At 40.5% G+C, this 17,582-nt stretch overlaps 1 protein-coding gene across 4 annotated transcripts in view; it reads left to right on the top strand.

Moving 5' to 3' along the window:
• LOC118772387 (cadherin-7-like) overlaps window positions 1-17,582 on the top strand; it is a 112,746-nt gene that overhangs the window by 76,155 nt on the left and 19,009 nt on the right. For 3 of the 4 annotated variants that reach the window (XM_036520664.1, XM_036520666.1, XM_036520665.1), the window contains 4 exons: window positions 3,726-3,913; window positions 4,801-5,054; window positions 6,013-6,149; window positions 14,423-14,544. In XM_036520664.1, the coding sequence (XP_036376557.1) occupies window positions 3,726-3,913; window positions 4,801-5,054; window positions 6,013-6,149; window positions 14,423-14,544 (701 nt within the window). Of the gene's footprint in view, window positions 1-3,725; window positions 3,914-4,800; window positions 5,055-6,012; window positions 6,150-14,422; window positions 14,545-17,582 lie in introns of those variants that run through there. The other variant, XM_036520667.1, reaches the window with a different exon arrangement.

The following is a 17,582-nucleotide window of genomic DNA, read 5'->3' as shown; positions in this document are numbered from 1 at the left end:
CCCACTGTTTTCTTTTCATGATTTATTTAAATTAATGCTGTATTTTTATCACGTCTAAATTATGTACAGCATCTATCCTTCAGTTTGTTGCTGTGCTGATTGCTTGTGACCAGCATAATGTGCTTTTATTGTCCTTCTTTGATGCAAAGACTTCAATCACATTTTGCCAAGGGATAAAGGCTTTACTCTTTCCAAACTCCCAGTCAAAGCTTCAGGGCTCTTTGCCTTGAAAACTTCAAAACCTGGATGAATGGGACACTTTTGCAATGAATTTATGTAACACCCCACTGATGGCTGCCAGACTAGGAGTTTGGATTCAACAGCACAAGGTGCCTGTAGTGAGCATGTGAATTACTGATAGTCCCACTACAACATGTGTAACGATCACCACAGATCTTAGTTAGATTTACCTGATTGTGGGGGATGGGCGAGTTATTCAAACTAGTGAGTGACACTGACCGTTAAACATCATACGATTAACATCAGTAGCCTAATTCAAATATATAGGCCTATATAATGTCAAAAAGACCTCTGGTGCCCAGGGAAGACAAAGAAGAAGAGGAGGAAAAATGGGAAGCAGACAGAGGTAATGTGATTAATGAATAGTTTATCCATTACATAGTAGTTATCGTTGGAGCAGAGTGTTACTCGCTTACTTTGGACAATAGTAACGTTTGCTAATTTAATAAACAGCTAGAGTTAACGTCAGTTACTCCCACCTTAAATTCATTAGGGAAAGTTGGAAAGACTATTCATAATTTTGAGAAATACGCTTTTTCTTTTAAGAGTGCTGCACGAACCATATGTATGCCTCAAGAAACCAGGCATAGGCTACATTTTTATTGACATCTTAGTCTAGTTGGCCAACGTTAGCCCTGCTTGTAATAGTCAGAATTCTTTTCCTTTTCCATCCCCTTTTGTAATTAATAACTGTAACGTAGGGCTGGGCGATAAACGATAACAATAATTATTGCGATATAATTTTCCTTGATAGAAATATAACAAATGTGCGATATAGTTAATTTCCATGCTTAGACAGGATGACAGAAATGAATCACAAACTGCCAATCATGTCGCAGGAATAGAGGTATGCATTGCGCACGTTAGATTGCACGGTGAGAGGTATAAATTCAGGCCAGCACGTGGTATTGTTTACAGACAGTGGCTGACAGGCTTGTAGTTGGAGAGTAATAAGCAAAATGAGCAACACAGAAGAAAAAGCAGTGCCTGTGACCAGCTCGAAGGACGACATTGTTGACAAGAAAGGTCACTCAGCTTCAGTAATTTGAAGATATTTTGGCTATTTACAATCCGACAAAAAACAGAGCAGCGTGCAGTGCAAACTGTGGCGAAGACACGTTCTATCAAAGACAGGCAACACCACAAACGTGTTTCATCATTAGAAACAATATCACCAGTTAGAACACGCAGAAAGTAAGAAATTACAGTCCCAAACGAGTGTTGTTAGTAGACCCCCGACAAGCACCAGGTGTGACTACCCAGCAGCAAACGATCGTATCAGCATTTTCCAGCACCGTGCCTTACGACAAATGCAATTGCATATTGCATTCCAAAAGACATGCTTCCCATTAGCACTGTCAAAAATGAGAGATTCAAGAAGCTTATCAGCTGTCCCAGGGCAGCTTTAAAACCTGAGACTGTAGACAGACTTGTCTTTCTTGCCCGTAACTTGTAGGGTAATAGCTTTGCTTGTTTAAAACTTGTGCAGAAGATACTGACCACAGTTGAGATTTTTCTTTTGTCTATATATTTTGTTTACATTGTCAGCTAAAACACTTACAAAATGTTTCAACTTGTCTGTGCAAAGGGTTTGGCATGCTGACCAGAATTAAGATTTATTTGTTTGTTTATTGTTTTATTTATTGACATTATCCTTTAAAACACTTTTAAACTTTGCAGTCTGAGCCATCTTACATGTGTGCTGTATCACACTGCAGCACTTAATTTTTCTATTAAGATATTTATTTTGTTGAGGAAAAAGGACTGAAAAAGGATTTTACTTAATTTTACTCATGCGTATTTTGATGTTGAAAAAAGATTTTATCATTATAATTGTTTTGAATGTTCTACCTCAGATTTGTGAACGTTGTTTGGCAAGTGGTTGTCATGTTCTGACCATAAAGAATGGTTTAAAACCACAATTAACCGTGGTGGTGAAATTGGCTGCGATGCAAGGGGCACCAGCTAAAATCTTGCCTAGGGCACCAAATTAGTCAGGGCCGGCTCTGTGACCAGGGCAGATCATGTCTAGGGCTCTGAACTCAGAGGGAAGGTGGTCAAGTATATGAATGAAGTCGTGGGCCAAGTGAGGGAGGAGGGAGGGGCTGACAGGGAGGGAAGCAATATTGTCTTTCAAGGAGCAGCCATTCCATGGTGAATTAAAAAGCCATCACAAAAATTACTCACCAGCATACAATATTGGGGGATATTAGCATTGGGAGCACGACTGATAGAGATGCTGGGGTGAAGTACATGCAGTGTCCTGATAATGAGCTCTGCTGCTGTGATTGGGGCGATTATGATTGTGAATATGATTTTCGGGGAGAGGGAGCGTGTAATCGAGTGTCAGAGGTGCAGGCAAGTCCTCGGAGGATGGAATAGGGGAAGGAAATACTCATTGAAACCAATATTCTTAGTGCTGACTGGGACCAGCGCTCACAAAAAGCAGTTGGAGAATACATTTGCTTTCTGAAGCTCTTGGCTGACTCATCTTTTTATTGCATTTTTTTTTGTTCAACAGCACTTGTCAAAAGTGCATATTGTCAGTTTTGTTTAGTGTAAACAGTACTGCCTATGTCCAGAACTTAAATCCGTGTTTTCTGTTTGTCTCTGGATAAAGTACTCAATAGAAACAACCATACTAATCCAGAGATAGGATAAATTCAACAATGCATGGCTGAATAAAATATATAGAGAAGAATAAATACCTGTAGTGCATGTAATGAAAATTATTTTCCTTCCAAAACATGTGTAAGAATGTCCTCCAATTAACTACATCTGTGAAGCTACACACTCATGATCAGAGAAAAACATAGACACACACAAATACACACAGCTGTCTTAAAGTAATAAGCATGATGTGAATGATGAATGGGCCTATAAATAAAAGCTGATAACGTCACAATCCTTTTTTCATCCTTCCCTGTGGTAACACAGCATACCAGGATGCTATTTGCGTCTTTCCAGACCCACTATGTAAATCTTTTTAATGGCATGAGGATTACTGACTCTGACTGCTGTGTAGTTAGAAGTGTGCAGGATTTTATGTATAGCCTTGACAACACATTACATTATTACATTACATTATTGGCATTTAGCAGTGGCTCTTATCCAGAGTGACTTACATTGGTTACAGTTTTTTTTTTTTTTTTTTTTTTTTTTACAATAGCATCCATTTATACAGCTGGATATTTACTGAGGCAATTGTGGGTTAAGTACCTTGCCCAAGGGTACAGCAGTGCCCCAGTGTGGAAGCGAACTTTCGCTTACAAGTGCTGCTCCTTAAACTATACTACACTGCCGCCGCATGCCGTATGACCACCAGCAAGACAGAAGCACTCTAAGAGAAAGCAGAATCTAGCGATGAGATTAGTCAAAATCATAGCAGTATAGTGCTAGGTAGCTACATAAGACAGACAGGTTTTTAGCAGCTAAGCAATGTGGAAGAAAACAGTCTCGTCAGTACCTTTATTGGGTTTTTGCAGAATCCTATCAATACACCGTGCTGGAGTCCCTGCCTGTGGCGTCTGTAGTGGCCAAGATAGAAGCCATCGATGCCGATGTGGGCTCCAATGCAGAAATGGACTACAGGATTATAGATGGGGATGGCCAAGGGATGTTCAGAATCTCAACAGACAAAGACACACAGAAGGGAGTCCTAACTCTGCAGAAGGTATGGATTGCATGGGACCAGAGCAAAAACAATAAGCACCCAAGAATTTTTTTGTCCTTTTGTCCTATTTTACCAAGCCTTAAAATATAGAGTAAATATAAAGCTCTGCTACTAAAATGGTCAAAATAGATTGCAAAAATCAAGTAAACAAATTTAAATGCTGCTATGTAACAGCAGACCTTATTTCTTGTGGACTTAAACTGATGAAAACACCTTTCCAGTCTTACAGTGCCAGCATTACTCATTTGTAGCGAAATAAAGGGAGTTAATTAATGAAGCAAAGGCTCTAAATCTGTGGCCTCTAACTTTGAACAGTTGCCAAAGCCATTGACTCCCGCAGCCCATCTTTGTTTTCTTGCTGAACGCAACAAATGTGGCTGACAGAATTAGTCACACAGGGGTGAGGGGGTAAGGAACATCATGACTCAATGTTCTTGTTTTAGCTACTACCTGTAGAATTGAAAAAGACCCAGACTGGATAGTCATATCATCAACTGTAAGCAATTCATGTGTTTATCAACCTGATTGCAGAACTGTTTATAGTACAGTGTACAGTACAGTCATATACAGATTGGACATGCTGAGCAAATAAAGATTTGAGAAAAAATGTTCAAAAGTAGAAATGTTTGGCTTGTATTTTTTTTCTTTCAGTCAGCAGTTTGCCTTCATACTGCACTAAATTAATATGAATATCTAAATGAAAGCTGCATTGGTTCAAGTCAGTGACACAGCCATAAATGCCAAGCCATCATACGATTAAAAAGTATAATGAGGATCAGAAGAATCTATATGCTCATGGTCTTTATCGAATCATTTGTCTATTTTTGGTCTTGCTGCTGTTTGCCTTTTCCCTGATTTTGCTGTGACTTCTTTCTTTCAATCCACAGCCTGTGGACTTTGAGACTAGGGCCAGCTACACACTGCGGATTGAGGCAACAAACCGGAATATTGACCCGCAGTTCCTTAGTCTGGGTCCATTCAGCGACACGGCGACTGTACAGGTGACAGTGGAGGATGTGGATGAGCCGCCTGTGTTCTCTACGCTGGTCAACAAGATGGTGGTCTCTGAGGCCGCCAAGGTGGGAACCATTGTGGGGACTGTCTCAGCACATGACCCCGATGCCTCCAACAGCACTATTAGGTAGGTGCATTTTGCCCAACTTTCATAATCATGACACGTTCAGCTTCTTGTTGGTTTCCTTGTGCAGCAGAGCAGCGATGGCAACAATACATTTCACTTGTCTCTTGGCTCCTCCCGATAACATGTTTAGATGTGTATTAGTGTATTAACTTTACAGTAAAGGTATGCTTCTGAAAAAAGCTCCACACAAAGAAGTATACTGCACAATTTTCAAAAAGTACATGTTAAAATAGGCTTTGCTTAATTAGCAGTTAATATGTTCAATAAAAGTTATGCAAAGAGAGTTATGAAAAAACATCAAATCATCAGCTCTGCTCTACAATCTAATAAGCATTATTGATCCCTTTTAGTGTGAAGCAGTTAGTCTTCGACTTTGACAAGACATCCCTCATTTGATGCAAACATGCTAGGTCAATCCAATGGCCACAGAGTGCAAGATATTCATTAGGTGACCCTATAAGTGCATGCTTAATGTTATGCACCATAACTGTAAAGCCAGATGATGTGATGTGTCTTCCACAGACTGTGACATTTTGATGCCAGAAAATCTCTAACAAGACCTAGCAGTCTGTACAAGAGCCACTGCATTTAAAGAAGATGGTCATTTATTTAGTCAGTATGTCATTTTAGACATGGAGTAACAACCATATCCAGTCTGAAAGCAAGCTAGTGAATAATGACCACAGAACAGCAGCAAAGTAAGGCAAGAATACTTGAGACCATTAGTAGTCTTAGCCCTAGCATTAAATGTATGACAAGCATGGTTATAAGTAGGACTGTTTTGTATTACCGCGTGTTCCTGGTTATTGCTGCTCTTCAGTTTTTGAAGTCAATATTCTCAAGGATAAGGAGCAGAAGGTTTTCTCTTTGCTGCTTATATATGACATAGGCTTTATGTAGGTGGGTAGTGACCTATAACACTGGAAAGCAGTCTGATAAAGCCCACTGCTTTTTCTAGGTATTCTATTGACCGCAACACGGACTTGGAGAGGTTCTTCAATATCGACGCCACAACTGGCATCATCAGCACGGCCAAGTCGCTGGACAGAGAAGTGAATGCTGTGCACAACATCACCATTTTCGCCATGGAAAGTCGTGAGTACAGAGTCTTTGTCTAGTCATGCTCTCCCCACCTACATTAAGATGCTGAAGGATGTAGGTCACCTCTGCAGCCTCATGGCTCCATCACTGTCACTGACAAGGAATGTTAATTTAAAAGTCACTTTGACTTCAAGGGCTCTTTGAATTGCGGCACACTGAGAGACGGCTGACTCAGAGCGCATGCACTCCAGCTTTTGAACTATGCAAATTTGATTCTCCTGCCCATCAGCTCGATGCTTTTGACGATTAAGACGGGCATGGCTTACGCACTCAGAAACAGGAATGATATGCGTCTTACACAGAAGCAGTTATCTTTCTTCGGTGTAACAACAGGATTCATAAACAGCCTGTACTGTAGGTCCTGTGTGACATTCCTGACACCTAAAGGGGAATTCCCTGTATCCCAGTACAATTGAATTGTTATCTAGGGTTGTGCTATGACAAAATAAATCCCAGTAATTATTTTGACTTGGGCATACCAAGAATTTATACAGCAGAACTGACATGGAGTCGGCATGTCGTACCTTTTTGCTTCATATAACCACTGTGCTCTCTACGGTTTGTCTTCCATGCAGATTTGCATGCTAAGAAATAAGACAAAGAAAAATGAGGACCTTTTCCAGAGAAGATCTGTAGATGCCCTTAAAGGCATATAATATAAAGGTAGACTGACACTGATGTACGGACATATTCTCATATGCTGTCTGTTCAACCCCCCCCACACACACACACACTTCCATGCTTCTGTGTTTCGATTCCGTTCTCTTACTCACGGCACTGTGTTTGCTATTGGTGTGGAGGCAGAGATTGTGGAGTGGCACGCAGCAGGCGATTTGGTGGGAATACTGGTCGATATTTTATTTGTGGGAAACTGTTGAGTGCATTTGCTGCTCCTCATTGCGCCCTGCACTGAAGCGGATCTGACAAACTGTGAACAGATGCTTTTCAGCAGAGGTGACCGGGGGCAAGCCGGCTTTCTACTCCTCTGGAGGCCGTCCAGTTTGATTGAATCTTTCCCTAATTCCTCTGGATGGTGGAGCCTCTTCCTCCCCTGCAGCTTGCACAGGCGTTCCTTTCACTGCCAGCCTTCACTAAAGCCTTACTGTGCCTCACAGACTACCACTGACGGAAGCATGGGGCGATATTGATTGGGATGGTAGGCAAAAAAGCAGCGCATAATCATTACTTAAATGCTGTGATGTGCTCCCACACCTGGCAGACCTGTGTGCAACTGTGCAAGAGAAGACTGAGATATTTTCATTGAGCTCTGTTTGAAGACAATGGGCCTGCTGAACCACCAAACTAAACATTGGAGCTCGACTGTGTAAGCTTTTCAAAGCATTGGTATTGTGATTCAAGGTTAATGAACACTTGTTTAAAAAATCTCTATATACTGATGAGCCTACATAAATTCACAACAAGGTTAGTGTAATATAACAGGATAGTGTAGGTATGACGTCCCCCTGGAAATTAATTCTCTTCCTCTTGCAAGGTTGTGTTTTTCAGATAGGACCAAGGAACGTCTTCCTACTTTTAAGTGGGACCGGTCCCATGAAGCAGTTCTCTTCCACCTGTGTTCATTTTTAAATATCCCCATTTGTCACTTTATCATAGTTCCCACCCAATACTGTTCCTCAAACAGAGTATGAAAAATGTGACAACATTTGCCGTGTTTCAGGACTTATGATGTTTTCTTCGCTTTTACAATACAAAAATAAGTGAGGAAATATATGTATGTATAAATATATGTATATATAGAATATATATGCAAAATCTTATCTCCAGTTGTGAGACCTAGTAAATAGGCATTGGCACACAAAGTTCTGTAACATCAAACCAATATAGCAAAAAATTGTCTTAGGCATTGTTCTAAAACACAATATAACAAAGTTCCCACAACTGGATTAAATACCTGACCTGTCCAGCTGTCGGAATATGTTATTTCTACAGAAACATAGCTAAGGTTACGCTTTGTAGTGCAGTCATTCAAGCTATTTTGAAGGTTACATTCATACATATCTTAATATCACACATTCATGGTAGGGCACATCCTGACTTTAAGGAACCTTGGTAGGAAGGAATCTGTGGTCTTGTTTGGGTGACGTCAGAGTGCTTCTGACACTATGTGTTCTAAACAGACTGAATTTGGTGTTGGATTTTCTGCCATTGCAGACTTTTGCTGCATATCTTAGTTCACCCCCAAATCCTACCCCATTGATTTATTGGAAGCAAATCACTGGTGCCTCAACCAATTCATTAAACGCTGTTGAGGCGGAGAGCTTACTTGAACTCAGTTGTCCTTTATAAATGACAATGTGTAAAGATGGCTTCGAGTTCAGCTGATGCCTCCTGTCCTGAATGTACAGAATGACATATTTACAGCAAAGTGCTTTTTCAATGAAAATCCCCCCAGTCTTGCAAAGTTTGCTGATTCACACTGTGATTACATACATTTCCATTTATCTCTGTACAGCACAGCAGTGATGACAGCCCGTGCCTTCAATTTGCACCCTTTTTTGTATTGAAGCCATAGCCCATATGGCTGTCTGTTGTGTATCATATTCAGTGTCGAGTAAATAATTTCCTTTGAAAAAAAAAAAAAAAACATTCTAATTAACTACAGCATCTCATCCTCCTGTTCTTCCTTCTTTACCTTGCTAAGTCAACAACAGGTGTGCAGGAATCAGTAGCAGGTGCATGCAGTCTGTTTACCACCCAAGCTATAATCAGTGAGAAGGAGCAGGAAAGAACTGAAGCTGCTCCTGACATAATTTCTTCATTTTTTTGGCAGTTCATAATTGGGGTGCTTTTGTAGAGTTTATACTGTTTACACAAACTGAGATAGCTGTGTTATTTGTGATGTGAAGTCACTCACACACACACACACAAATACACACACATATAAATATATAGTACCAGTTAAAAGTTTGGACACACCTTATTAAGATAATGGGAAACATGCATTCATTTTTGCTTCATTAATGCTTGAAATGTGTTCCTTAGACAAATATAGATAGTGAAGTTGATGAATTTCTTTCCAAATATTTTTTAATTAAAGGAATATATTTTTGGCTATTTTGAAGAATGTAAAATATAAGATAGTTTTGATTTGTTTATAACACTTTTTTGGTCACTGCATAATTCCATTTGTATTTTTTCGTGGTTTTGATGTCGTTATAATTATTCTAAACGTGGAAAATAGTAAAAATATAGAAAGAAAAGTGTCCAAACCTTTGACTATATACATCCCACGTATGTATCTGTTCTGTGTACATTTGTCAGACTTCACATATCACCATTAAGTAAACCTATAACTGCTGATACACTGTCAAATAGGGGTGGGAGATATATCAAATATACTCGATGTAACGCGGCTTGTTCTACGTGGGATGTAGTAAATGACTATATTACGAACTTTGAGTTCAAATTGTCATGTAATTTTTTTAAGCCGCTGACATGAGACTCGCTTTTGCATTTCGCTTCTCTCGCTCTTTCCTATGGCTCTCTCCCTCTCACAAACAAAAAAAGAAAAAAAAACTCACATACATCACACACACTCGCCCGCCCATCCAGACCACTCTCCTGGGCGAGTGTGTGTGACGTATAGGTTAAACGTGTGTTTTTGTATCTGGAGGGAACAGGGAAGGAGTCTGGAGTTAGCAAAAGATGTGAAGTGCCAAAGCGAGTTTATAGCTGTGTCCCAATTCAGGGGCCGCATCCTTCAGAGACTGCGAAGGCCGAACCGAAATGAGACGGTCTGGTCTACGTGAGGATTTCCTATTTGCGCCACAAGCTGTTCCAGCCCTTACCGTTGCTTCACCAAGCACTGCTCCTGTCACCTAGCAACCTTGACAGCTGCAGTTAAAAATTGGGACACAGCTAGCTAGCAAAAAGATGGAGCCAGAAATTTTTATTTTATTTATTTTTTTTGTTTTATCATTTATTAGAGGAAATGGAGATGCTTCACTGCCGGTGCTGGCGGATGATATATCTCAGGCTGAGAGCAGCAAGTCTTTGCATTTATATAAGGTTTCTATCTTGCAAAATGTGATCTACTGAATAAACATGAAGTTGAACCCGTACATGAAAAAAACACTCTTTAATATTCGGAAAAATCAACCAGTAATGAAATTTACAAAGAAACGTCAAAAATTGTTTATCGGCTATAACTCTGTGATAAGAGGACATAACAGGAAGATGTTAGGCAGATAGATAAAGGTTAAAATGCCCTATATGCTGACCTTAGGATGTGTGTCTATCATCGTTGTAGACAAAGAGAAAACAAAAGTGTTACTTTCGCCCCATGTTACTTTCAACCTGCTTTTCCCCTACTTTTAGCCAACAATAATGTTATCATTAGCTAGTTAACAACAGTTAGTTAATGTATGGCTAATGTCATTTAACTTTGACAATACAATTTCATATTTAAAATAACCAGTGGTGGAATGTAACTAAGTACATTTACTCATAAATGTGTACTCCTCGGCCACTGTGTTGTTCGTAGTGTTTGTTGTGTCCACCATTTTCTTTTTGAAAAGTGATTCATCAGTGGCGCGCAGTGAATCCTGGGATAGGTTGGCCAGCAAAGGATCCACCCATTGCATTCTTCATTGCCCGGGAAAGGAAGGGCACATTTCACATTTTTCTCATTTGAAGGAGCCTTTGAAATGGGACAGCCTTGTCGCGCGACTGTGACGCAATCGGTCTTCAAATGCAGCCTTCGGAGGATGCAGCCCCTGAATTGGGACACGGCCTATATGTGTGGAGTTCGGAAATGGTAATAGAAGATGGAGGCGGACGAATTGGTTCTGAAAAGAAACAGCACTGAATCCTCCATCTGGCAGTGGTTTGGGTATCGCAAGGAAGATGTTGAAAAAACAACAGTCATCTGCAAAATACGCAGCAAAATCATTGCCTGGTTTGAATAAATAGCCTACTGTTTTGTTCAGTTTAACTTGGTTGTGATTTCCCCCTTTTTTGCCTGCAAGTTTAAAATTGTTCCAATAGAAACCACTAATGAATATAAAGATGAATGTTTGAAAGACATTCATCATGAGTGTCCGGAAAGAATTTACTTTCCTGGGCAAATTTGAAACTTACCGTTCACGTTTCAATAACAGTCTGTTACAAATGCAAATATAGGCTAATGTACACCTAGGTTGACAAAAGAATGGCAATGACCTCAAATTAGTTTGACTATTTAATGAACAGTAACAATTAAGCAATACAAACTGTAACGATTGAGCAAAACCTCGACATTAGCTGCTAAAATGTAGGCTATTACGAAACATCTGTAACCTGTAACATCTGTAGCCTGTTTAAAAAAAAAAAGTTAGGCCTACATGGCATCAAATGTAGCCTATAGGCTACCAGGTAATATTTTATTTTCTCCTTTTTTTCATTACGGCAAAGTCCTCTGCTGCCGACTTGAAATCAAACGTGTCCAATGTATACAGTGCATTCAGAAAATATTCAGACCGCCTTCACTTTATTCACATTTTGTTATGTTGCAGCCTTATGCTAAAATCATTTAAATTAATTTTTTCCCTCATCAATCTATGCTCAATACCCCATAATGACAAAGCAAAAACAGGATTTTGGAATTTTTTTGCAAATTTATTAAAAATAAAAAACTGAAATATCACATTGACTTAAGTAGTGAGACCCTTAACTCAGTACTTAGTTGAAGCACTTTGGCAGCGATTACAGCCTTGAGTCTTTGTGGATATGATGCGACAAGCTTTACACAACTGGATTTGGGGATTTTCTGCCATTCTTCTCTGCAGATCCTGTCAAGCTCTGTCAGGTTGGATGGGGACCGTCGGTGGACAGCTATTATCAGATCTCTCCAGAAATGTTCAACTGGGTTCAAGTCCGGGCTCTGGCTGGGCCACTCAGGGACATTCACAGAGTTGTCCTTAAGCCACTCCTGTGTTGTCTTGGCTGTGTGCTTCGGGTCATTGTCCTGTTAGAAGGTCCACCTTCAGCCCAGTCTGAGGTCCTGAGCACTCTGGAGCAGGTTTTCAGTAAGGATACCTCTGTACTTTGCTCCATTCAGCTTTCCCTCAACCCTGATCAGTCTCCCAGTCCCTGCCACTGATAACACCTCCATAGCATGATGCTGCAACCACCATGCTTCACTGTTGGGATGCTATTGCACAGGGGATTAATGGTGCCTGGTTTCCTTCAGGCATACGCTTAGAATTGAAGCCAAGAGTCTCACAGTCTGAGAGTCCTTTAGGTGCTTTTTTGCAAACTCCAAGCGGGCTTTCATGTGTCTTTTACTGAGAGGCCTCCATCGGGCCACTCTGCTATAAAGCCCAGATCGGTGGAGCGTCGGTCATAGCAGAGGGTCTGAATACTTATGTCAATGTGATATTTCAGTTTTTTATTTTTAATAAATTTGCAAAAATTTCTAAAATCCTGTTTTCGCTTTGTCATTATGGGGTATTGAGTGTAGACTGATAAGGGGAAAAATGAATTTAAACAATTTTAGTATAAGGCTACAACATAACAAAATGTGAAAAAGGTGAAGGGGTCTGAATACTTTCTGAATGCCCTGTATTTGCCGCTTCCAATGCGCATAAGCCGCGTCACTCTCTCCTCCTCTGGACAACTTTGCATCGCTGTCTTAATTCGATTCTGCAGAGAGAAGCCCCTCTCTGCTGGCACGCTTGACTCGGGCAGAACACAGGCAATTTTAGTCGCCCAGTCGGGGTACAGCTCACTGAATAAGCACGTTTCGCTGTCAAAACACATATGTCCTGTTTAGGGATAGCCTTCATTATAGCTACGTTTTCTATGAGCATTATTACCGGACATTTTGACAAGTTTTTAATTTATAGGTTTTTTACTAATTTTACCAGGCAAAACCCGGTAATTACCACATAACAGAAACCCTGGTTGCAGGGACTAGCCTACTAGAATCATTATACTGGTGCGACTGTATGCATCAAAGGGTTAAATTGAACATTTATGAAGTGCTTTAGAGAAGATTTCAAAATATTGAGATATATTGTGTACCGCGATATAGCCTAAAAATATTGCAATATTATTTATAGGCCATATTACACAGCCCTACTGTCAAATGTGTGATTTGGCAAGCAGGAGGTGACTGCAATGGAATTATGGGGACCATCATCATAACTGCAGACTTTGAATGATCCAAGGAGTCATACAAGTAGATGCTCCTAGATGTGCGTGTGTGGTGTGTGGTTAACCAGCAGCAGTTTTCCACAGAGATGTAGATGTGAGGAGTTACAGCATGAAAAAAGAGATTGGTCCTTTTCTTATTTACACATGAATCAAACCAAGCACAATGCCATAGGCCAGCATGGAATGAAACAAAAGTCAGGTCCTACCAACTAAGGCCTGATCTGGAACAGAAAGCCACCTTCAGTAAAGAAAAGAACTGTTTCATAATGAGTAGTCAGCAGGTGTTAAAAACGCCAGTCATGTCTCCTTGACAGAGATGAGAAAAACAAGCACATAGTGTAGCCCCATGGTGAGCCACGTTTGATGTCACAGGGCCATTGCATTTGTCTGTAATGAGCCCCTTGGGAAGACATTGCCCCTTGGGGTTGAGTAAAGTGCACAAGTTCACCCATCAAAAGGAACCATTTTTGGCACCAGATGAATCACTCTGTGAGGGCTTTGCTGTGTTGGCAATAGTGGTTGGAAAGTGTGATGCCAGCCAAATCAATCACATCCTTGCAATAAGGTACACACTTGGGCAACAGTGTCACCTACATGGATCCACTTTAGAAAAGAATAAAAATATTTTTTCCCCACTGAAATGTACTCCAGTTGGCTTGCTGTTAAAGGCAGTCAAATATAGTTGATGAAAATTATGTTCAGTACTCTTAATGTGGCTATATGGGCATAAATCACACCATGACACTGAATCTCAACTAGTCATCAGTTTATTGCACTGCAAAGCTGAATCTGAAATATTAGACTCAATGTAGTGTTCAGGCACTAAACTCTGTTTATGTTAGTGAAACATAAAACATCTTACGATTTAGGTAAAAAAAATCTTATTGAAATAATATATTTGAAGATAGTAAACTTGATGAAAATAAGGTTATTGAAAGCACAAACATGCTCATGTTGGGCATCCATAGATCTGCTCTGCAAAAGCAGTGTCCAATGCCTACCATTTTAATTAGTGTTTTCCCTCTGGAGCAGTGAGTTTGCAAGATATATAATGATGAATTAGTGTTTGCCTTCTGTGTGTATTCTCACAACTCTGTTCTCTTTCATTGTAGAGGACCCGTCCCAAGTTGGAAAGGGTATCGCTGTGATCACAGTAATTGACATCAATGACAACGCTCCCGTTTTTGCCATAGAGTATGAGACCTTCCTCTGTGAAAATGCCAAGCCTGGACAGGTACGGCCCAAGCCATTTTCCTTCATTATCATAATGACATCCAATTGAAATGCACAGGGTTATCTGGACCAGACCAAAACAAGGCCTGGAATTAAACCTGTTTCGGATGGATTTAATTTAGTGGTTATTTCTGGCCTTTATCAAACGTAAAATTGAGTGTGGGCAACCCTTTTTCACACAATTTTGTATGTGGCAAAGTGGTAAGGACAGAGGCTTGTAACACAAGAGTTGCTGGTTTGATTCTCTGGTGGGGAACTGCTACCCTTGGGCAACGTGCATAATCTGAATTGCCTCAGTAAATATGCAATTGCATTAATAGATAACATGTAAAATGTGCACTTTTTAAGTTGCTTTGCATAAGAGTGTCTGCTAAGCAAAATGAAAGGTTATGATTGAAATTGCAGTTCTTTTGTCAGGGCACAGGCACGGACTCAAGTGCAGACCAGGCGTATTCAGGTTCCAAGCGGCTTTATTCGAATCATAGGGCAAGTTCATGATGGCAGAACAGGCAGGGTCAAAAAACCAGGAAGGCAGTCCAAGGCAGAACAAACAGGGAGCGGGGATCAAAACAGGAACAGGCTGGGTCAAAACCGGGAAGGCAGGCAGATCAGGCAACCAAAGCAGGACGGTAGGTAGGGACAAGGTAGTAAGTCAGGCAGAAGTCGGTACAGGATCAGCAACGTGAGTAACAACATAACAGAGAAAACACTGAGACAAACTGGCAACAAGACAGACACAAGCAGGGAATATATAGGGCTGGGGCTGACAAGGAGATGGAATGCAGGTGGGCAGGCAGGCAGGTGGAGACGGTCAGAAAATCAGGTGGGTGGGGACAGGGCGGAGAGCGGGGCAGGGCCGGAACACATGGGAGTTGTAAAAAAAAGTACATGGATGACACTGACAGACAGGGAGCAACGCCAAAACAACAGCTAGAGGGGCAAAGTACTGACATCTTTTGAAATGCTTTGATTTTTGAGTTTGTTTTTATATTCCTTGAGCTGTCGGTAACAACAACATACACATAAATTGCTAAAACTCTCAGCCTTTTTATTTTAAGTGACTTCAAATGCATAGGTTAAGCAAAGCAGTAGCTTCAATCACATGAACATATTTATAATTTAAATTTTTTGCATATGCTATTTGAAAAAACTTCCAATTCAGTAATTCATCTTCAAATATAAAAAATCATTTTAAGGGATGTATTATTGATCCTTATTTACATTAATGAAAAGTTCTGTCTTGTGCCAGACATAAACGAGTAGCATCAGTGCCATATAGTATCATTTAGAATAATTGGAATGTTTGTTTCTCTGTGTATTTGTATGGACACAACAATGTTTGAGCCCAGGAAGGAAAAGGGATCTGGTTCCGGCTTATTTCTGATTCTGGCCGTGGTATTTTCAGGATGAAAACATTGTGCACTGAAGTGGAAAATGCATTACTGCAGCATGCAAATGGAATGAGGTGAATGTGGCATGGAATTGGGCTCTGGAAAGGCATTGTCATGTCAAGTGGACAGAGTCTGTGTCGCTCACCATTTGTCAGTTGCTGTTGAGCAGGGTTTCATTGCAGCTTCATGAATGAAGCCTGTAATGGGGATTCATTTACACACTACATATCTGCACAAGTGTAACTGACCACACTCTAAAACTGAAAAGCCCTTTCACAATTATGGAAATGAATTATACAGTCAGTCAAACATTCAGATAATTTCATTTACTTTCAACACATTTGTGTCAGCACATTCACTTCTTGTTTTGTGTTGGGGACAACACAATACAATATTACTGTATGTGAATGTATGCGTTTTGGTAGTGTGTAAAATCATATGTGGTACATGTGTTATGCTGTGTTATGGCCTTTACTGTCAAATACAGTGGCATTTGTGTTATTTTATCCTCAGTATAGCACCATTTATGTCTGACTAAAAGGTTGCAGTTGATGTGAGGTGTTGCACCCCTAATCTGCCAACATAGCAGATAGACACCGTGGTGGTTGCTTTTTGACAACAGCCTTCAGTTCCCCCAATACCTTCTCTTCACCTGTCCTTGTCATATCATCCTACACTCTCATATAAGGTTAGTTTTGATAATAGATGCTTTTTTGCCTCTACACACAGACAAAATATATTACATAGAAATGCTGGTCCTTGGTGTATACACGGTGCACTGTATACACCAAGTACCAGCACTGTCTGAGGTTGACATCTCCCAGCCCACTTCCATCCAATTTAGATCATTTAGCTTCATCTCAGGGGTTTTTTTCATTGCAGTATGTAAGAATTACACACCAGTGCAACACAGTTTCGGTGGGTACACATCCTGGGGAATTTTCATTACTGGCAGGGTTGTTCAGACCCGGGTGATGCATCCCGGACTCATCAACAGCCTCCAGATTGCGCCGATCAAGAAAAATAATAACATTACAAGCCAACCACTTCTCCTTCCTGACACTGATTACAGTAGAATGGGTGTGAGTCTAATAACCTGTCATCTTTTACTCTAATTAAGCCCCTCACAGGGTGAGAGCCCTCTTGGGAGACATCTCTCTATATGGATTGTTGGTTGCCTGTCCTCTGCAGTAATATTAATTGATTTTGTGTCCGGGGTCATGCGGCATGATAATTTCCACCGATGTAGCCATTACACACTTGAGCGGGCTCCTCCAGCACACTGTTCCTAGAAATTCCTGTCTGAGCAGTGTAAGAGGAAAGCCAGCTGATGTTGTGAAGTTGATTTTGAGCTGATTGCCCAAGTTTGTGTTTGGAAAATGTTCCAGCAGGGGAGAGTATTGGTGGGAAATTCTTGTATTTCATTCAGACTCATTTTTTTCCCCAACCTTACTCTTGGTTGTCAAGTGGGGCACAACATGGGCCAAATTCCTTGGCACATGAAGCTTTGTAACCGCAGACAGCATGTTTGGGCAGTATTTTCCATAATGTTTCTATACACTACCGGTCAAAAGTTTTGGAACATCTTAATTTTTCAAATTAATTGAAATTTACGCAGTTCAAGTCCAGTGAATGACCTGAAATGGAA

Source organism: Megalops cyprinoides, chromosome 2 (assembly GCF_013368585.1).
Source record: "Megalops cyprinoides isolate fMegCyp1 chromosome 2, fMegCyp1.pri, whole genome shotgun sequence".
In the NCBI taxonomy this organism is placed as follows: domain Eukaryota; kingdom Metazoa; phylum Chordata; class Actinopteri; order Elopiformes; family Megalopidae; genus Megalops; species Megalops cyprinoides.
Note: the sequence above shows the minus strand (reverse complement) of the source record. Positions and strands in the feature narration are given on the sequence as shown.